The 22515-nt window shown below is 44.4% G+C and overlaps 1 protein-coding gene across 1 annotated transcript in view; it reads right to left on the bottom strand.

Annotated features, from left to right (window-relative positions):
• Positions 1 to 7312, bottom strand: part of STMN2 (stathmin 2) — a 37653-nt gene extending 30341 nt beyond the window's left edge. The window contains exon 1 of the mRNA XM_036437290.2: positions 7121 to 7312. Coding sequence (XP_036293183.1) covers positions 7121 to 7139 — 19 coding nt within the window. The 5' untranslated portion in view covers positions 7140 to 7312. The remainder of the gene's footprint in view (positions 1 to 7120) is intronic.
• Positions 7313 to 22515: the final 15203 nt, after the last annotated feature.

The raw sequence follows: 22515 nt of genomic DNA, 5'->3' as shown, positions 1-22515 counted from the left end.
AAGCACAGCTGGCTGCTCCGGACCAGTAACTGCCACATAAGCCCTCTAACCAGGGGTGCTGTCCCAATCATTTTGCTTAAAAAAAAAAAAAATCACTCCAGGGAACATTCTTCTTAATGTACCTTCCTGGATCATGTAAGAACCGTAATGATCTACTCCGATCACAAAGTAAATTTTTGGAATCTTGTACTTTTTTTTGAAGCAGTAAATATTTTTACCTAGAGGTCAGCAAAATGACCAATAAAAAAAATCTCAAATGTTTTTGCTGTGGTTGGATAGTATAGCACGTGCCCTTCCATTCCATAGGCTGAGAGCCCCTCAGCCTATGGAATGGAAGGGCAGCCTCATAGGTTTGACCTTCTGTGGGTCACCCCGCCAGGAAGCAGGTCTGTGTTGGTTAAAGGCACAGGTTCTGGGGCCGATGGTCTGAGCCCAAATTCTGGATCTGACAAACTATGGTAGCTTGGCAGTCAAATCAACGCATCTCTCTGTGCCTCAGTTTCCCCACCTGTAAAATGATCTACTTTTAAGGATAATTGGGTGGTTCACATAGGTCATATGTGTAAGTGATTAGTGCCTAGCAAGTTATGGGAGGGTTAAATCAATCAGTAAAAGTCACTTGTTATAGGAATCTTTGTGCCAGAAAAGCGATTTTGGAAGAAAGCAGTGTCACAAGTAAAATTGCTGGGTAAAGGGCCAGTCAAGACGTTTAGGCTCAGCCTTCGAGGTCATCAGGATGAGACTTGCTCTCTCGGAATGAGGTGCCCTGCAGCCTCACAGGTCAGGGCCCACTGTCGGAAGCACATGTTCCTTTAGTAATGCTGTGTCAGCGAGTTTTCTTCTTTCTTTAATGGACTGGAAGTCGCAAAATGGAAAGTTTCCTAGCTTTTGAGAGACCCTGAAATAAACAGTTAACAGCAATAACAGAGGATGGAGGAGGCTTAATCCAGTTTGTTGAATAACAGTATATCCTCCCCACTCCACGGCCAGTTTTAGCTGGGATGCTTTTGGCACCCTCTTTGGGAAACACTGAACTTCTCATTTGAGATATTTCACGTGTTGGATTGTTCTTCCGGATAATGTTTCCAGGAATGTGGCCATGTTTGCAGGGCAGCCACACTGCAGGCGAGGACAGACACGCGATGTCTCTGCTGATGGTCCTCGCAGACCCGTTTCCTCTCTGGCCTGACTTCCCCAGGAAGTATTAGGAGAAAAGAGGGCTCCTCGCCTGGCTTAGAGGCAGAAAGCCCCAGACAATCTGCGCTCTGATCTGCAGCCCCACTCAGCTGTCGGCTTCCTCACACGACGTAAGGAAGACGTGCGGCTGGGAGCTTTGTCAGCAGGGAGCATGGGGCACAATGAGAGGCAGCGTTAGTGCAGCTCACCCTCTGCTTCTTATTTTTTTAAATATATTTTACTGATATTTTTACAGAGAGGAGGAAGGGAGAGGGATAGAGCGCTAGAAATGTCGATGAGAGAGAAACATCGACCAGCTGCCTCCTGCACACTCCCTACTGGGGATGTGCCCGCAACCAAGGTACATGCCCTTGACCGAAATCGAACCTGGGACCTTTCAGTCTGCAGACCGATGCTCTACCACTGAGCCAAACCGGTTTCGGCCTCTGCTTCTTTTTTATTGTTGTTAATCCTCACCCAAGGATATTTTTCCATTGATTTTTAGGGAGAGTAGACGAGAGAGGGAAAGACAGAGAGAAACACTGCTGTGACAGAAACATACATTAGTTGCCTCCTGAATGCGCCCTGACCAGGGTCTGGGCCAGAGAGGACCCTGATACCTTGTCGGAATTGAACCCAGGACCCTTTGGTCCACAGGCCAACATTCTATCCACTGAGCAAACCAGCTAGGATGCACCCTCTGTTTTATCAATAGTTGCTTAGGTAGGAGGATTTGCAATGAATTAGTTGTAGGGCAAATGGAGTTTCAGACTTTTGTATATTAATCCACACCTAAAAAATGCCAAGTTGAATTCATTATTTGGTAAATAATAGTAAGCTAGTGATGCTGGATATTGATTTATCAGTCTTTCTCAACTGTGCCACAAGACACATTAATTTTTTCTTAGACACATGTGTGTGCACATGCTCACACACACATGCACACATAGAGTCAAATGCTCCTTTTGACATTTCTCCTGAAGGTCTGTTGCTGAATCCTACATCCCGCAACAGGAATATATTTTAAAAATCCAATGAAGAGAAATTGATGGCACAAAACATGTAACTCCAGAAGAATGAACTTCCTAAGCATGTGGGTTTGGAAGTGAAATATTTTGTAGAGTTGGCCATGGATTTGAAAATGGGAAGGCATCATACTAGAGCTGCTTATGAAAGGGGCATGGAGAGCACACATTTTCTGTTCCTAAAACTCACGCATTTGGTGGTTAGAATCAGCATCTGGAGAGCTTGTTAGGAATGTAGAATGTCTGGTTTCAACCAGATCTCCTATCAGCATTCACATATTAGTGAAAAATCACAGGTGATTCATATTCACATTAAAGCTTGAGGAACACAGCCACATGAAACTATCAAATACTCTAAAGTGGATTATAATTACATGAAATATAAGATAAATAAATTCCCTACCAATGCAAAGGTGTCCACTGACATTCAGGTATGTCCCAAACATCAAGTACACTGTAAATAAATGAATAAGTAAACAATGTTTTTGTTTAATTTATTCTTTTGTTTAAACATTAATATGTTCTTTTTCCTAGTAATTTTTTTTATTGTTATGGACCATTTTCCACTTTTTATCCACCTCCCCTCAAATTAATATAAATGATTTATAGTAACAATGTAGTGAAACTAGAAAGTAAAATTGTAAGAGAATACATTGTAATTGACCAGGCTCACAACCATTTTTATTCCTCTTTGGTAAAGCATAACACTAAAACAGCAAATAAGCAATCGAATAAGCCAATTAAAAATATTTCATTAAAAAAAGTATTTGAAGGTGGGTTAATCTACCTCTTTAGAGAACTCGAATGCCCTCTAGTGGGAAGAAAAGTTAATGCAGACTCCCAAGTTTCCATTTGAGAGAACAAGGAAAGGGAACTGGCCTTGGTCCTGGAACATCTGGGTCAGTGGCTAGCTGGGTATTTTTCCTCTTGTCTGGCAAATTTCTTACATTATACATCCTGGGACCACAGAATAACGTGTGTTTTTCTAAAACCAAAGAGGAAATTGGAGCTGGAGTGAGCTTGAGGTGGCCACGCCCAGAGCCGGCAGCCACCTTTGGGGAGGCCACGGTACCATCCTTAAGTGAGGAGCTGGCCACAGGGGTGGGCGAGGTCCATAGTAAGCCCCATACCGTTGGAGTGAGAAACAAGGGTGATGGATAAATCAGGATTTTTTTCTAAAGATGGTCTGGATTTATCAATGAGAAATATCCCCAATTAAATATGTAATTGATTCATCTTTCATTTACACTTTAATTGTACAGATTTAACTTAAAATTATTATTAATAGCAACTACTGAATATTCACAGAATTCAGAAACTATTTTGATCCTAAATTATAGGGAGGAAAAGTATTTTATTGTGTGACTCAGCTTTCTGGCACGCTGAGAGCAATTCTTGAACCGGAGTGAAATGCTGCATGCATACTGGGCCAAATGATAAAATGTTTATTCCAAATCTATCCATTAATAATGGGAGGGGGGAACCCATAGTAATTAAAAGTGTGTGTAATGCCACAGATAAACCCTGCTAACAATGTTAGTGACTAAGGGCAGAAGCAATTTCTCTAGCAGTAAACATACCCCCCTCCCTCAGGCTAGAATAACTCACCACAAACCTGCAAATTGCATCACAAAACCATTGCGAGTTTCGGCTAAACAAAATTCTAGATCTCAGTATTACAAATCATCCCATCTTTATTTACTATTTTAAAAATATACCGGACTTCCTTTCAGAGAATGCTAACACGCACACACTCAAAGGCAAACACCATCAGTGCATTAATTTTTACCATCACAGGAGTGAACTGCGTTAGGCTAACAGAGGTTGCATAATGCTTGCTCAGGCTCAGCGTATTCACCTGATATACATACATACATACGTACATACATGGGCAAAAATAGGCTTACAGTAGTTGTTCATATGGAAAATAATATTCACAAATAATAAAAGAATAACTGTTTTGCTTACTCACAACTGTAAGCCCATTTCTGTCCACCCCTGTATATATTTCTATAAGATTAATTGATAAACTGGTGCTACTCAATTCAATTTCATCCTGAAATCCTACCAAACCCTGACCTTCTCACTTCTATTACTTATCTACTCATGTCGAAGGCACTGCTTCCTTAAGAAGGCATGGGGAGTATTCTGTGTGCCTGGAGCCGCCACGCTGAATACAGCAATTGTTCCATCCATCAGGACAGAGCACCCGCCCTGGCGATGGATCGATGATGCTTTGCAACGGGAATGAGTTCCAAACCCACTCTTTCACCATTGCGGAGGCTCTGCCTCCTCCTGGTCTGCGGACGCAGCCTGCCGATGGCAGAAGGACAGAGCTGGGTGTTTGGGTGGGGCTCTATTAATGACTCGCTGGCTACCGTTTCACCAACCGCGTTTCTGCGCAGAATTGATAGTGTATCAAGAATCAGCAATGGGAAGAACAGATTTGGGGGAGGGGGAGTTAAGGTTTTGTGCAAAACCTGTATTTATGCATTTTTTAGATGTAATCTTAGGGGATGCATGCCAAAGATCCTGTCTCAGGGATCCATGCACATGCTCACCGCTGCAGCCCCAGCGCTCTGGGGAGAATCTTCCAGCAGCCTCTAGCACACAGCCCTGCCTTTAGCAAGCACCCGCGCCTACATCCGACCCACAGGCACACACATCATTTCGAGAAAACCCGAAAACACGTTTGCTCCGAAAACACGTTTGCTTTCTAACAGAAAATGAGCAATGCGGACAGAATTTCTTTTGGGGGCGGGGCCGGGGTCAGGGGTGGGGAAGGGAAGAGTGGGCGGAAGAAGAGTGAGTGCGACCAGGGTTAATCCTTAACCCAGTTGCAGTCATTCAAACCTTCCGAACAAGGCCACGGAATCAGGAAATACTAATGGCGAGGATGTGAAATAGCCCTGACACTGAAGGCAGGGGTACCAGCCGCATCCCCTGCAGCAAAACCGCAGAGCTGGCGTCCCCTCCCCCGTCCTCAGGCCCGGCCGGGACTTGCGGGGAACCTGGGTTGGGGCGAGGGGGTAGCTCAGGACACTGCAGACCCGGTCTGGGGCGGCACCCCGGGCCGGGGGGGCGGGGGGAGGCAGGGCGGGGCGCGGCGGGGCTCTGCAGCGCGGCTCCGCTCCCCGGCCGGCTCGCCACGCGCGCCCCCTCCCGGCGGCCGGCGGTGCAGCCCAGCAGGGAGGGGTGGGGCCGAGCCGCGCCCGGAGCGGGTCCCTCCGGTGGAGCCTGCCCCAGAGGTCCCCACCCCGGGGGTCCGGGAGACCGGAGCGTGGGCCGTGGGCTTGGGCGGTGGAGAGAGCCCCCAGCTCCGCGGGCCGCGCCAGCCCAGGCGAGAAGACGCTCCCCGCGCCCGGGGCAGGGTCACCCCGTGTCTCCCGCCGGCGGGCGGGGCCGCGCCTTTGTGCGCCCTGCGGCTCCCGGCCGGGGGTGGGGGGGTGTGGGAGGGAGAGGGGCCCTGGGACTGCAGAGCCTCACCTCCCCCCACCCCTTCCCCTCCGCCTCCCTCCAGCCGGGACTCAGGCAGAGTTCGCCCAGGCTCCCCGCCGAGGGTGGGGCCAGGGCGGGGCTTCCCGGGCACACCCGCCGCCTCTCCCCGCGCCTCACCCCCGGGCCCCGGGAGGGCAGCTGCCAGCCGCCGACCCCGGACCCCGGGCCCCTCCCCGCTGTCACCGGGCCCCTCCCCGCTGTCACAGGGCCGCCCAGCCCGGGCCAGGCACGGGGCCCGCCGGGACTCGGTCTCCAGCAGCCTGGGGTCTGGGCTGCGCCGTGAAACCTGCCGGGTTTGGCCCCGTCCGGCCTGCGGGACGGACATTCACGTGGCCCAGCCGGAGCCCTGACCCCTTTTGTGTCCGTTATTCAGACCCACGTCTGTGGGCTCCAGGAGCTGCTCCCCAAAAGCGCCCACAGGAGGTTACAGAAGCCGTTCTCCGCTGCTTGCCCAGTCCCCTCTGCAGCGCGGCTCGGAGAAGATGCTAACCCACTTTCCTCCTCTCCTGCAGCCGAACAATGAGGCCAGGGCGGGAGGGCGGGGGCCGCGGCCCGGCCGCACCCCCAGCCCGGGCTCGGAGCCGGGGGCCAGGGCGGGCGTGGCTCCGGGGTCCCGCTGCCTGAGCCCGAGAGGACGCCCCGCTGGGGGGCGGGGGGGATAGGGAGGCGGCTCCGCGCAGGGTGGGGCCGTCCGCATTGTGCTCCAGCCCAGCCCGCAGGTGCCTCCCCCGGGGACCTGCCTCCTCACACAAAGAAACCCCACCCCGGGGCCCCCTCAGCTGCCCACCGGCCCTCCCAGCCCTCCCGGCTCCCACCGTCCCCTCCCTCCCCCCAAAACAAAGGAGCCGCTCCCCGTCCCTCCCGGCGCCGCACCAGGGCTAGCGGTCCTCCGGCCGCGGAGACAATACCGCACCCCCTGCCCGCTGGTTCCCCACCCGCCCTCCTCGCCACCCAGCTTTCCCAGCCTGGAAGGGACCCTTTGACTTTGCATTTTCTTTCTCCCACCCCTTTCTCCTCCCCAATGTCTCCCTTTCCCCCCCTCTCTCTCCCTTCCCTTCTCTTTCTTTCCTGCCAGAGGAGAGATAAAGGGCGTTACGAAGCACTTTCCAAAATCTCCCTTCACCTCGTTTAAGGTAAATGTTAAAGGTAGCTGAGCCTTAATTTTAAACACAGCAACATAACGATCCCCCACCCCTGGGAAGGCAGCTGACCTGCGGCTACTTCTAAAAAGGAAGCTTAGCTTTGGATGCCCAAGGACCCTCCCTTCCTCCTGGTTCTCCCCGGACCCCCACCCCGCACAGGGGTTCTCGGTTTCCGTGCAGCCCCGCGTGCCTTTCTATGAAACGTCCCCCTCTGGGTGCCTTCCAGGCTGGGCTCCGAGGCGGGGGGTGAGGGTGAGGGTGGCCCCGGGGCCGCCTTACCCATCGCGGTCTTTGCCATCGCGGGGCTGGGCAGAGCGGAGCTGCGGCGGGAGGATGAGGGGTCCGGCGGCGGCAGCGGCGAGCGAGAGGAGCCTGGGTAAGGCACTGAGTCTGCGGCGGGGCCGAGCGAGGGAAAGAGCGAGGGGCAGGAGCCCGTGAATAATCACCGCCCCGAAGCTCGCGCAGATTGGCTCCCTGGGTCCCCTGACAGGGCTCGCGCAGAGTCAGAACCGCCGAGCATTCAGTATTGATTGGCCGGCGGTGCTGGAGTGCCCAGCACCAGGATGCGGTTTGGACTGGAAATCAGCCCTGCCCTGGCGGCTCCCCCCGTTCGGGGGGCCTGGTAGTACAGTCCAAGGAGAGTGGCGCCTCAGCCCAGGGGCCCCCTCCCAGGAGCTGAGAACTGGGCCGTGCCTACCTGGGAACCAGCACGCTTGACCCCATTCACACATGTTCCTTTAGCACAAATAGTCCTGCACCAGGGAAAGGCTCTCTGAGGCGGAGAAGCCTTCCCAGCATTCTGCCTGCTGGAAACATGTGTTTTAAAGGCCGCTTTCACTCCTTCGTCTCTTCTCTCCGCCTTTGGCCCTGTCTTTGGCAGATTCTAGCCTCCCAGGGTGACCCATGTCCTCTCTGGTGGCCACTCAGAGCAGAACAGCAGCCTTGTCATTCGTCTCTGGCCCAGCTGGGCTCAGCTGTCTCTGGACTCCTGAGGGTCCCTCACAGAGCAAGGCCTGGTGCTTTCTGCTGTTGGCACAGAAGGAAGGGGCTGTGTGGGAACAGGGACAGGAAGCCATGGTCTTCCTGGCAGCCTGGTGGAAGGGGATGGGGATTCGCCTTCTGGGCCTGTGTCTTGTCCATCTGGTGACCAGGCAGAACCAGGCAGACTGGACGCCCTGACCTGAGCATTGGAGGAGGCAGAGGTGGGCGGATGCCGTGCTGCCTGGAGAGGGTGGATTGCAAGGGTTGACCCCTGAGCGACACGTCCAGGTCTCTAAGGAGAACCCTCTCCGCTGAAGGCCGAGGAAGCAGGAAAGGCGTGGTCTGAGATCCAGACTCCATCGCTATCGGCCACATGTTCAAGTTTCTCATTGAGTAGCTTGGTATTTGAGGTTCTCTGAGACTACTCACAAAAAATGACCTTTCATTGCAAATAAGACACTTATTCCTTCACACCTTGTCACTCACCTGATGTCATTCAGTAAGTCATTTGTTCCCACTGGACTCACAGATATTCCCTTAGCACTTACCAAGCCCTCAGGAAGCTTACAGCCGTGAGAAGGGCAGTAAGACTTGTTGTCATGGAGCTTTGAATATCTGCTTGTGTAACGTTGCTGTGACTTTACTGAGCCTCCTCTAGGCTAGATCCACTCAGAAACCGTGGTTTTGACAATAGACAAAAGATTCACTAATCCCATTGCATTGGAAGCTAAGAGAAATAGGATAGCATAGAAATCATGAACATGTACGAAACCCTGGCAAGTTTTTATTTTATATTGTAGAAATTATTAGAATTTTTCTCATGAGTGAAGTGAGTTCATCGCCGCCGCTGTTTATCAAACTCCATTTCAAAATTTCTTTCTAGCCTCATGAATAATGTGTGTTGAATGCCCAAACACCTTTGAAAACAGCAGGGAACTCTCCTTGGTGCTGAAACGCAGTTCCTCACCTCCTGTTAACGTTAACGTGTAACACATTTTAATCCCATGGACATCTTGGAACTAACTGAGGCTGCTCTGACCTGCTGAGTCACAGGAAAAACAAAAGATAAAGTGCAGATCAATAACATTATTCCTTGAAGAGGAAGAGTAGAAATTATTTTTCCTGTCACTGTATAGATCTCTGACTATGATACAGCAGGAGCACAGTATGGAAGTTGGCAGGATCTGGAAATAGATAACCATTTTCTCCCTCTCTATAGTCATTTCCCACTTTCAATGGGAGAGCTGATTTCCTCTCAGTGGAGCGGTTGCCAGTCAGGAGGCGAGGGATCTTCAACAGATCTGTATGACTAATGAAAATACCCATCCTTCTTCTACTCACCACGCCCTTTCCCCTCAGGGTTAGATGTCATCTCTACACTTTCTTGAGCCTCCTTGGAGAGAAAGGTCCCTAAGTCATGGCACTGATGTCTTCAACAGCTACCATTGGCAGTTGAGCAAGATTTATTGCACTTTTTACCCCTATGAGTAAAACAAAACAAAACAAAACAAAACAAAGCACACATTCTTCTGTCCTATCTCACATTCTCTAGTGATGTTGCTTACTGATGGATCGGACTGTGAGAGAAGGTCAATATATGCAAGGACAGTGTCTGATGTGGGACTCTTCTGTTTCTGACTTCCAGGTGCTAGGCACCTACACTCAGATAAGTATGATTTTCAAATAATGTCAAACAGGGGAGAGGGTAGGTTAGTAGGACTTACTATAGATTGTAAAGGTAGCAGGCTGCCCTGGTCAGAGTAGCTCAACTGGTTGGGCACTGTCCTGTGCAAAAAAAGGTTTTGGGTTTGATTCCCGGTCAGGTTTCTGATTCAATCCCTCACTGGCTGGGGCGTTTTAGGGAAGCAATGGATCTCTCTCTCTCTCTCTCTCTCTCTCTCTCTCTCTCTCTCTCTCTCTTTCCTCTTAAAAATCATATCCTTGGATGAGGATTAAAAAAAAGATATCAGACTAACATCAATGGGCTAAGAAAACTTAAATGTACTCAAAGATCTGAGTTATAATCAATTATTATTTTTTCTTTTCTTCTCATTGTCAATCATGTGTCTCAGCCTGAGAGAATGGGGGCAAAATAGGAAGAAAAACATTATCTCAAATTTAATCATTTATTCATTATTCATACATTTGTTCAGCTAATTCATTTATCAAACAAATCCATATTTAATAAAACTTAGGACTTTAATATTATGAAATCAGCTAAGTTTTTCCTTAATGGTTAAAAAATATAAAATGAAGAAAATCAGAAACCACAACTCTTTAAGAAGATAATACTTTTGGAGGGTTGAATATCATCCTGTTTATCAGTTAGGGTCCTCTGGTTGCAAAGAATAGGGAAAACCAACAAACAAACAACACCCCAAGCTGACTCCTTTAATTAGCCGTAGAGTGGATTCCAGGGATCAGGATCTGAGAGACCACTTTCCCTGAAGGTAACAGTCTTCATGGGGACAGGTGGATCCCAAATAAGAGAAAATGCATTATATCTATACCTTGTAAACTAAGGAGAACCATCCTCTTTGGGTAGACTGAAGGGCTAGGTTATAAAATAGAAACTGCCTATGGCTCCATAAATATTCAATAAGTTGTGCTATAATGTTTATGATTGTCAATATATTTAAACTTTGTAAGGATGGGGACTGAGTAATGTATATATTTCTATCTTTTTCGGTGTTTGGCTTCATGATACAAGGTTAGATAAATGCTTGTGAAACAATAACAAAACATAATGGAAACTAATTCAAGGTGATTGAACCCAGTGCAGCCACAGAAATGCTCCCATCGTCCTCTCTGCTCTGAGCACATTGGGAGTGGGCACGAGGCTGCTCACTGTCATTTCTCTATCTCCTGCTCCTTCACAAAGGCACATGGGTGGACAGAGCTCCTGTCAGCAGAAGACCCTTGTGAATTTTTAAAAATGTTAACAGCAGTGAGAGGAGGTGGTGGAGATCAGAGCCATGCTAACAGATTTTAATTACTGCGGGTCACAGCCTGTTATGTATTCTCTCTGCATGGAGGCCCGAGGTGTTGATTTCTTTCCAAATTAGAGAGGAGCAGTCGCTTTGGAGGATTAGCTGATGTCATCTAATGTAGTCCTCTGGTTTTCTGCTCATAGTCATCATGCACCTGGAAAACAATCCTAAAGGAATTATTAAAAGTTACTAAGATATGAAAACTACTGTTAGAGTTGAATTAATTATTTTGACCTGATCTCAATTGATGACAAAGGAAGTTTGTGAAAAATGAAAAGCCACTGAATTTTTTAGGTGGCTGGAAGTGCAGTTACAGTTAAAGATATCTAGAGATATATCAAAAGTAGCAACACAGGAGAAGTAGTTAATTGACTGGCAGTTTGATGATTTTGCCATATTTAAATCTCTATAGAGTAACACACACACACACACAAAAATTAAGAGGGTTGGACATGTCTTAATTGAGCCATCAAATGTGGTTTAGTTAAAAGGAAAGTTATTCCAAGAAGGCATGCATGTCCCTTACTAACAATGGGGTCTGTGGGTCAGAGTTGTTTCTGCAATGCGGAATGAAGATGTCTTATTACTTCCCTTTTAGGCCAGTTATTAAAAAATGAAGAATGCTTAATCATTGTCTCCTTATTTGTGCCTAGGGTTTTCTTTATGCCAAATGGAACTTGTACATATTACTAAGCAGTATCATTTACCCTGAAGCAAAGTGACTTATTTGAAATGAGCAGGTCTTATTGATGGTTTCATAATTGAGCTTTTCTGGAAATGAACTCGCTCTAGTCATAAGAAGGGCTTGATAGGAACTTAATAAATCAAATCTCTATGCTAAATTGGTAATTTTGAACAAGTGTTTGCTGTCTTGGTGCCACCACTGTAACCCTTTCCTTCTCTCTGCGAGTTGATTTCCAGCCGAGTCCAAGGAGGACATCAGTGGGACACCATCAGGGTTCGCTCAGCGCTTCAGTCCACAGCACTGGTGAGACCTCGCTGAGTGCCTTGAAGGGAAGCCCAGGAGAAGAGGGACTCTCTTGTGCGGTATCCCGCGGTGCCTATTCTATCTTATATTTCAAAAGAAGCCCCTCTGTGACACTGCAGTCACCATTCATTGCCTAGGAACTTTGTTTATCTTAGATCGCAGCTGGAAGGAGGTGGAATCAGGGCAGAGAAAAGCCAAAGCACTGCATTAGACTGCCTTCCCAGATATTTCCTATTGTTTATCCACTGATCTTCTGACCCTCTGAACTTCCTCCACCCAATCCTGTTTTATTATCAAATAGTACATGTAGGTAGTGCTTTATAAAATTAACTTTTTATTAACATAATACAGATGTCCCCCCTTCCTTTCCCACCTTTACTTCCCTCCATTCAGCCCTACCCCACCCCAGGCCTTCACCATACTACAGTCTGTGACCATGGCCTATGCATATATGCATATATGTTCTTTGGTTAATCTCTTTCTGTCCCCTTCTCCTCTGAGATCTGTCCGTCTGTTCCATGCATTCATGCCTCTGGACCTATTTTATTCGTCAGTTTATTTTGTTCATTAGACTACACATCTGAGTGAGATCATGTGATCTTTGTCTCTCTCTGACTGGCTTATTTTTGCTTAGCATAATAATCTCCAAAAAGCTATTTCATAAAAAATACAATTTGACAGAAACATTAACCTTGAGTTCAACTATAAGACAATAGAATCTCATTCTACTTTTTCTCATCTTGATGGACTCTTCCTTTTTTAACAAAACTGCTTCCTAACTCCCAGGCTAAGCAATTCCACCTACTTTTTCAGGAATTCAGTTCAGCAAGCAGAGAGCAATATGCAGATGGGGAGGAATTACCCACAGATTCCACTACTTGGGTTTATTTAGAATGTGCAGGAAATGGTCTCTTTGGAAAGAGGATTCCAAAAGTGAGTGCGTACATATGTATTAATTCATACAACAAAATGTAAAAAAAATCTTGGTGACGAACTGTTTCAGATGGACATGAAGAGAGAGCAAATAGTGAACTTGTATCAATGAAGTAAAAAATTATCAGGATTTTCTTCTATTCCTTTTTTTCATCTTTGCTGAAATCTTTAAGAGGAAATCTCAGTTATCATTTAAGTTCTTTTTACATACTCATTTCAAAAAGCTTTCCTGCCATAAGTACAATTCTATGGTTACACTTAATTTTAATAACAGTGTATTGGTATCATCTAATACGTGGTCCATAGTCACATTTTTATGATTGTCTCAAATCTGCCTTTTTACAGCATCTTTGTTTGCAGCGGGACTCAGACATGGTCCACACAGTCTGTTCAGTTTTATGTGCTCAAATCTCTTGATCGGGGGCAGACCTCCCTACTTTATTTTAAATTCCCACCATTGAGCCCCTGCAGTCACTGGACCAATTGTCCTGTGACCTTTCTTATATTCTGATGTGGCTGCTTCCATGTGATCAATTGTTTCTGTCTTTCCTATAAATGGAAGTCAACTTTCTTGATTATATCCAGGATAATCACCTCAAAGAATAATCCGTATATATTCAGTTGAATTAAAAGCACAGCTGAATTTACTCATATGCGGTGGAGATCAGTTGTGAAACCAAGACAAGGAAGAATTTATAAAAGCAAACTCCATAGCAGCCCAAAGAACAATGAAATATTATTATTATTATTATTATTATTATTATTATTATTTTGCCCATGGACAAGCCAATTAGTTAAAATGTATCAGGAGGAACAATTTCTTTGAAGAAAACAGGCATTTATCAGGGACTGGCCATTGTCAGGGAAGGCAACTTCAGTTACTTATGAGATTTCTTTGCCTGGAAGTGATGCGTTTTGTTTCTGGGTATGGCGATTGCTGAACTCTACACCTTGGATAAGCTAAGACTGCACCATTTCTAAGTGATGGTGAGTTTGCCCTCAGCTGAGTGATCCAGGATGACTTCATCTCTTTGATGTTGAAGCATCAGCTGCTGTCAACCTAGCATAGTGGCCCTGCAGTGGTTTTTAGGCGCTTGCATATTATTCAGTAGAAAAGGCAAGAGATCTGAGGACAATCATAAATATAAAAAGAAATATTTAGAATACCACCTTAGTTTTTCACTGGTTTAGAACCAGCAAGAGTACAAGTCCCCTGGATCAGTTTGGTCAACATTCAAAACTATATCCACCCCAATCAACAAGCCTACCTTTCCCAAAGTGTTCTCACAGGATGAGTTATTGTATTGACTCAGGACTTGGCTAGCTGGTAAATAGTGAGGGACACTTTTATTAGCCGGGGCTACTGCAGGCAACAAATGTTTGTGGGTTGGGTAGGCTTCTAAAGTTTAATCTTTTTATTACATTGGGTTATGGTCAGCTCTAAATTGTAGGTCATGTTTCAGTCGGAGGAAGAAATCCTCCAGATAGCTGGTGTCTTGGATCTTTTCTGGTAAGTTACCATGTCAGGCTCCCCACCAAAAATGTGAGATGGGGAGGAAGGAATTCCAGTCCTTGGAAAGGCAGTATGATCTTGTCAAAGCAGAGGCCTTATTTTGAAGTCATTAGCATGCCTGTAGCCCATCTAATTGTACAGGAAAATTCCTCCCTTGGGTGTATATTGACAGGACATAAAGATAATCAGGTGGTACCAGTTACTGCCCAACTGTAGTCAGTCTAATTGAGGAGAACAGATATTCTCCATTGATTTAACAAATCACATAATGGTTCTCAATTGATTTATGACAAAATAGTTGAGTTATAACTTTCATTATTAGTCACCTGACCCTTTCTATCCTTGCCATCCCATGGAGGACCTTGAACCTCTGCATATATAACTAATGGCAGTAATTGTGGAAGGCCTAGAGTTCAATTGAGTCATGTGCCATTAGTTAATACTTTTTTAGAAGAGTCTGGGCCAGGTAAGAAATTCCACAACCGGCATGTGGGCAGCTATGGCAATTTACAATATATAATTGTTTGCTTTATTTCTGTGAATTTCCTGCTTCTGGGAGGTTTTAGGGACCCCAGGATTGGATATGCAATGGGGAGAGGTATTCAGTATGTTTGCATTGGGAAGTATCAATCCATGTTCTGGAGTTTAAGAGCAACATTCCTGGTTAGAAACACTTGAAATGGTCTTTTTCAATGTAGTTCTAAGGCTGACCTTCATTGGCATATCGATATTTCTGTGACCAAGTGTGTATTGTTCACACTTGATCTGTTCTCTGGAATCTCTTTAGAATATGTGCTTTGTACCTGCTGGACTCAGTATGTGATACTAAGCTTTGAAAACACCTGGCAGGATCAGAATGTAATAAGGGTAATCTGATCAGCAAGAAAAGTGAGTGTATGGGCATTCTGTGATGTAGACCACATCATAATTAAGATTGGAGAAGAATTTTAGGATAAGAAAACTTGAATTGTTTGGTAAATATTAACTGTCCTGATTTTAAATATCATTAGTATTTAACTTTCAAACATAGTGTTTTTATTATATATCCCTCGTTTAAAGACAACAAGCTACAAAAACAAAAACAAAAACAAAAACAAAAAACAAAACAAAAAAAAGAACCCCCAAACCCAACACAAAACAAAATAAAATCAACAACCTAGAAAGTGAAACCTTGAGTCTTGAATACTTCTCAATTGTTTCTTGTTGGTACAGCACAAGTGTGGAAATTCTGGAACCATTTCGTATATGCAGCAGGATTGAGAAACTGAGTACATATAATCTTATTGTTGGGAGCTAGGAGGTGCAAATATGTATTGTAGAAGGTAGGAAAGAACATATGGGAAAAGATTGGAATTATAGATATAAGAAATTGTACACATTCCCAATTCTTGACTTAAACACATACTATATTTATAATACAAGTCTGTATTTCTTAGTTCTGTCCACTAAATAGAAGCAATTACACCCTGATACAGTGAGCACAGCTAGCATCCATGTTCTGGTTTTGAAATAAAATTTTTCATTAAATTCTTGAGTAGGATGATCTTGTCAAAGTATAGGCCACATTTATATATGATCATCATGGGGCGACCATCTATAATAATAAAAGCATAATGTGCTAATTAGACTGGATGTCCTTCTAGACATCCTTCCTTCTGGACAAAGCCACAGCAGGCACCGGGCCTCTAGTCTAATTATAAGATTCCCTAAGATTACATATGTGTGTGTGTGTGTGGGGGGGGGGCATAACTTTAGTGATATAATGGTAGAGATCACACAGTCTGGATAGCTTTAAGAAAACCATTCCATGGTTTCTGAATAGTTTAGAGACACAGTTGACTTCTGGGCTGGTATAGAGAGAAGTCAAGATAAGTCTGAGCACCTGATTGTGTAAAAACCTAAGGAAGTCCTAAAAAAAAAAAAAAGTCATTGTGAAAAGGACACAGGAGCCAGCTTGAAGGGGCTCTGATGGCCAAATCTGGGACACTGTAATCTTCAGCACACATATAGCAGTAATGACTGAGAACTCACTAAAGAAAATAAGAATCCCTGGGTCTCTAGTGATGCTAAATAAATAAACAAAAAAAGGAAAAGTTTTTAAAAAATATTTATTGATTTCACAGAGGAAGGAAGAGGGAGAGAGAGATAGAACATCAATGATGACAATGATGAGAGAGAATTGTTCAGCTGTCTCCTGTGCACCCCCCACTGGGGATCAAACCTGAAACCCGCAATCAGGGCATATACCCTTGACCAGAATCAAACCTAGGACCCTTCAGTTCACAGGTTGATGCTTTATCCACTAAGCCAAACCAGCTAGGGCAAACTCTTTTTTTTATTTTTATTTATTTAAAAAAAATATATTTTATTGATTTTGTACAGAGAGGAAGGGAGAGAGATAGAGAGCTAGAAACATTGATGAGAGAGAGTCATCGATCAGCTGCCTCTTGCACACCCCCTACTGGGGATATGCCCGCAACCAGGGTACATGCCCTTGACCAGAATCAAACCCGGGTCCCTTCAGTCCCCAAGCTGACGCTCTATCCATTGAGCCAAACCGCTTTCAGTGGCAAACTCTTTTTTAAAAAAATCATAGGATGTTATATAATAAATGTAGAAGGAGAGAGAAGGTGGGGGAAAATCACCATTCTTCAACTACTATAGTGGTAATTGACTTAGGCAAGAATCAATAAATGCTAAAAGCTCTTAGGTGAAAGTTTGATGAAGAACAGAGAACTAACCTGTCGCAGAGTATTTCTCCCCAGATTACTTATTCATTACAAAGGGGATATTGATGATTTTACATGGAGAAAACTTGCAGAAGCCACCGAGCCAAGTGATGGAAGTTAACATCACTAACAATACGATGAACTAACAGCATGTGCCTCTTGATGGACATCCCTGAGGAAACAAACCAGCAACTTGTTTTCCTGCAGAACAACTGTGACAAAACACCAAAAAGCCCATATGGATAGACAGTCCATAAAACAACTAGCTGGTATCCTATATAATAAAAGGCCAATATGCAAAATGCCCCCTTGATGGAGAGTTCAACCAGGAGTTCTACCAGGGGGCGGCGCTGGTCAGCCAACCACCCCTTCCCCCTCCCCCGGGCCAGTCCCACCCCAGATCTGCCCCCCTCACCCAAACATGAATTTGTGCACCAAGCTTCTGGTTCTTAAATAATATCAGTGTCATCGGAGCAGCGACAGGTAAGAAACTACTCCAGATACTAGTAAACTAGAGAGACATCACAACTGATTGTAGTGAGTGATCCTGGATTGGATTCTGAATAAAAGAAAAGACTATATAAAGGACATATATGGAATGATGACCTTATTATGATATTATATTAATATTGGGTTTCTGAATTTGGTGACTATACTGTAGTTATGTAACAAGAATGTTTCTACTTTTAGGAGATAAACATGGAAATGTTTAGGAATAAAGGGTCATGATATCTGTAACTTTCACGTGTTCAACATCAGTGATAATAATTTTATTATTTATTGTATATGAATATAATATACATAAAGAGTGTGAGGGAAAGGGAGAGATAGAAAGCGAAAGCATAAAATGGTAATTAGTGAATGGAGGTGAACAGTATACAGGAGTTAATTTAACTGGTCTGTGACTTTTCAGTAAACTTGGTTTTATAAAAGTAAAGATTAAAAACATCATGAATTCATTTAACTTCTCCATTTGCCTTGGGGCTGAGGTCACTGGAGGTTGTTTTAAAGGAAGAATCTTGTAGAGCTTCTGAACCATTTCACCGGGTAAGAGAGCAATAAAACGAAGCGCACAACATTTTCCCCTAAAAGTTATCGTGTGGGACTTTCAGCAAGGTCAGCATCAATCTTACCAGACAGTTTAAAAATTAGAATGAAAACCTACTTACAGCTTTGTCATTTGGGCAACTAAATGAAACCCACTTGTAAGTGCTCAGATTGTCCTGGGGTGGGTGTGAGGCACGCCTCACCTCTGTAGTTTCACCTGGGTTAAGCTCATTACAGGGAAGGCACTGTTTGGTCTGCTGTTAGGTTTCTCTGGTGGTGTTTCCCCACCAAAGTTTTTGGAAAGTTTGGACCAATCTGTCTTCACCATTTTGAGTGACTGTGTAGCATGTGCTGGACCCGGCGTGGGTGCCATGGAGTGAATATCTCGGGAATGTCCAAATTCCTTGCTGGGTACGAGACAGTGCTGGGATATCATTTCTCTTCTGTAGGGTCAGATTGTTAGATTTAAATAAATACTTCTAATTCTAACATGGGTTCATGAAACCAGAGGGGAAACTTTCCTTCAACAACCAGAGAAGCACAATTACTAACGGTGACTGCTGTGCTTGGTGGTTCATTGAGGGAGTCACCCCCCTGTCTTTGGAAGTGTGGGCTTTAATTCACAGATGAGGTTGCCTTTGCACGTTGGACAGCCGCTAAGAAGCCATTTGTTCCTTCATGTTGGAGTGTCACAGGGAGTTAGAAAGCCTCTTGCTTTCATACCAGGCCTGTCATGGAAGTGATGCCTCTGTCCCCTGACAGGATGGAAGGACCTCGTCTCCCAGCTGTCACTCTTACTGGACACTGCTTCCTCAGATGTTTCAGCCAAGGGTATGTTCTCTTCCGAGGGCAGCAGGCTCCAATCTGGTAGATTCAGAGTAAATGCCGAGTTTTCCTGATGATGGAGAACAGTGCTGCTGGGCCACCGTCAGAGCTCTCCGTGCGGTTGCCTGAGGTCTTGGTGGAGACTGTGTCACAGCCCAGCCTTAGCCTCTGCCCAGTCCCGGGTCCTCCCCTTTCCCGGTCTCACTAGTAGATGCTAATTCTGGGGCAAACATCGCCTGAAGTAGTGAGTGATCCTGGATTGGATTCTGAACAACTTCCAAGGCATATCTGTCATCATCAAAGATGTTCTTAAGACTTTAAATAAGGTATCTTTTGTAAAGAAAGTGTCCAGTACAAAAACATACATTGATTGTTTTTGAGATCTTGGTCATCAACAAATAATATATTGGGCTTTCTAGCCAAATGTTAGTCAAGTCAGGACAGGCCTTATGGGCATTATGTTAATTCTAATTTCTTCCTTTTCTCCGGCTTACTAACAGGGACTGCTAGTACAGTACAGTTGACAAATAACATGGTATAAGTTGAAAGTGTATAACTTCAGTACATGTGTATATATTGCAAAAATTACCACCATAGCTGTAACTAACACCTCTATCACATCACATAAATCAGCTGACAGTCCTATGGGTATTCCCTGTAGGTAACTGTTTTCCTCTTGCTGCTTTTACAATTCTCTCTTTGTCATTTGCCCTTGCATTTTAATTTCTCAACAGATACTTTGCAGGCCAGAAGGGAGTGCCTAGAAATATTCAAAGTGATGAATAGAAAGAACCCACAACCAAGAATACTCTACCCAGCAAAGCTATCATTCAGAATTAAAGGTCAGATAAAGAGCTTCACAGGCAAGGAAAAGCTAAAGGAGTTCATCACCACCAAACCAGTATTATTTGAAATGTTGAGGGTATTCTTTAAGAAGAGGAAGAATAAGAAAAAGGTAAAGATAAAAAAATATCAACAACAAAGTGACAACAAGTGAATCTAATAATCAAACGAATAAAAAATCTGATGAACAGAATAAACTGGTGAATGGAATAGAATAAGGGGCATAGAAATGGAACAGATTGATGATTCTAAGAGGGAAGGGGATGTGGGAAGTGTGAGAAGAGATTAGGCAAAGATTTTATATGCATGTATGCATTATCTATGAACACACAATAAGGTAGCCAGGGCCTGGGATGGGGTGGGAACTGGGTGGATGGAAGCTATGGAATGAAAAGAGGGACATCTGTAATAATCTCAACAATCAAGATTAATTTAAAAATTAACTATAAAATGATTTAAATTATATGCACTTTATTGCAATTGTATACAAATAAAAATTTAAAAATTATTTATGATCATGACAAAAGCATAAAAATTATACTCAGATCAACCTTTTTATAAATGATGATTTAGCCGAAACCTGTTTGGCTCAATGGATAGAGCATTGGCCTGCGGACTGAAAGGTCCCAGGTTTGATTCCGGTCAAGAGCATGTACCTTGGTTGTGGGCACATCCCCAGTAGGGGGTGTGCAAGAGGCAGCTAATAGATGTTTTTTTCTCATCTATGTTTCTAGCTCTCTATCCCTCTCTCTTCCTCTCTGTAAAAATCAATAAAATATAAAAAAATAAAAATAAATAAATGATAATTTATAAGCTCCTTTACTTACCAATAGAAATAGCTTTGTATGTCTGCATTTAAGCATACACAAATATACATATAATAAAATTAGGTAGTTGTTTAACATTTAAAAAACATTAGCCGCACCACATGACCAGGTCAGCTGTATCATCGCATTCACCATTTGGTATAACAATATGTTTTTGCAACTACCGTATCATCTCCATTAGCTTAGAAATGTTATCCAAACTTATGAAGTTTTTCTGCATTTATACATTTAATATTAAAAGCTCCTCAAATTTTACTTGAAAGGACTGAAGTTCTACTTAAAGAAAGACAAATTTGCAAGCCTGGTATAAAGTGACCTTTATTTGCTTTTTATCTTGTAACTTAGCAACCAAATCTGCTAATATGATTCACGGTTAAACTTGCTCTCTTTTTATTTTTTATTTTTTACAAGTTAAATTTTTGGGGGTGACATTGCTAATAAAACTATGTAGGTTCCAAGTATACAATTGTGTGCCCACCAACCAAGGTCAAACAAACTTGTTCTTTTTCTTTCTTGCCTTATACATTTCCGCTTTCTCAAGTTCTTAAAGGGCCAGCATTTTTTACTTTCCTTTCTTAATTAGAGTTTTTTCCCCCCTAGGCTAGTTTAGTTAAGGACTTACCAGTCTTTATGAACTAATCATAATAGGAGTTCCCTTCAAAATAAGCCAATCAGTGAAAGAGAAATACTACATGATCTCACTCATTTATGGATAATAAAGATCATTATAACCTGATGAACCAAAAGATTGATACAGAGGCAGAGAAGCATCTAACAGACTGTCACATTACAGCGGGAAGGCTAGGGAGGGGGGAGGGAGGTAAGAGATCAACTGAAGGACTTGTATGCATGCATATAGGCACAACCAATGGACACAAAACACTGGGGGGTGAGAGCATGTATAGGAGTGGGGTGGGGTGGGGGGGCTTTGGGGGAATATGGATACATGTAATACCTTAATTAATAAAACAATGGAAAAAAAAACCACCAAAAAATGAATTGAGAAAATTTAGACCATAGTTTGTTAATAGTCTCTAGAAAAGACTTAGGTACAACAATATGGTTGTTTAGAACATAGTTCATACTCAATAAAAGAACCTATCACAGCATTGGGAGATATTGGGATCCCTCTCGTACTACACGTTCCTTTCTGTAGAATTTTCCCAGTAGCCTTAGGAAATTCTATGCCTGAAGCTCTTCCTTATTTTGAACTTTTAAGGGTCAGGCCCCAATCTGCTCCCAGGATCCCCACCCATGCTCACTTCCTGTGGCAGGCCCTGCCTCACTTCAGGGCGGATTCCCTCCCAGGGCCGTGCCTGTCCTGGTGCTGGCCCAGTACAGCAATCCTGCCCTGTCCCCTCACAACCTTCTCAGGACTGGGCGCAGGCCCTGAATCATAACCACCGTGGCCTTGAACTTCCTTTCTACTGGCCAGTCACACCTCCACCCTGGGGCCACCTCTCTTGTCCTCTGAGTCCTGTACCACCGAGCTGGGCCATCTCTCCTGCCCCATGACCATGAAGGCATCGTTTTCGTCTTGGTCCCTGGCACATAGTAGGTGCTCAATAAGTTGTCTTTTTGAGGCTAAGATCTGGTCTAGTTGTCTTGCCCTGACTGGTCCATCTCCTCTGATTCTGGCTGTCTGAGCTCTGACCTCGCTCCGCTCATGGATCCCCAGTGCTGGTGTATAATTTAGTTGGAGCACCACACAATAAAAATTATGCATTATTGTTATTCAGAGAAGTACCGAGCACTTTTCACCTGCAAAATGTCTCCCAACTTCAGTTAATTAATCAACCACAGATTTGTGTGGAGGCGACTGTAAAATCTGAGGCATGATGATAAATCATTGCAAAGAAGCAAACAGGAGAAGATAAATGTGAGGGTCCTTTCAGATAGACTGTCTGAGGAAGTCAGCTCAGGGGCAAGCGGTGCCCCCACAGTCCCACCGCTTAGCTTTGCCCAACATGTCGGGATGCCTGGGCTCCGGCTTGAGCC

This window comes from Pipistrellus kuhlii, unplaced genomic scaffold (genome assembly GCF_014108245.1).
Source record: "Pipistrellus kuhlii isolate mPipKuh1 unplaced genomic scaffold, mPipKuh1.p scaffold_m20_p_14, whole genome shotgun sequence".
NCBI classification, from domain to species: domain Eukaryota; kingdom Metazoa; phylum Chordata; class Mammalia; order Chiroptera; family Vespertilionidae; genus Pipistrellus; species Pipistrellus kuhlii.
The sequence above is the reverse complement of the archived record's forward strand: the minus strand, read 5'-3'. Positions and strand labels throughout refer to the sequence as shown.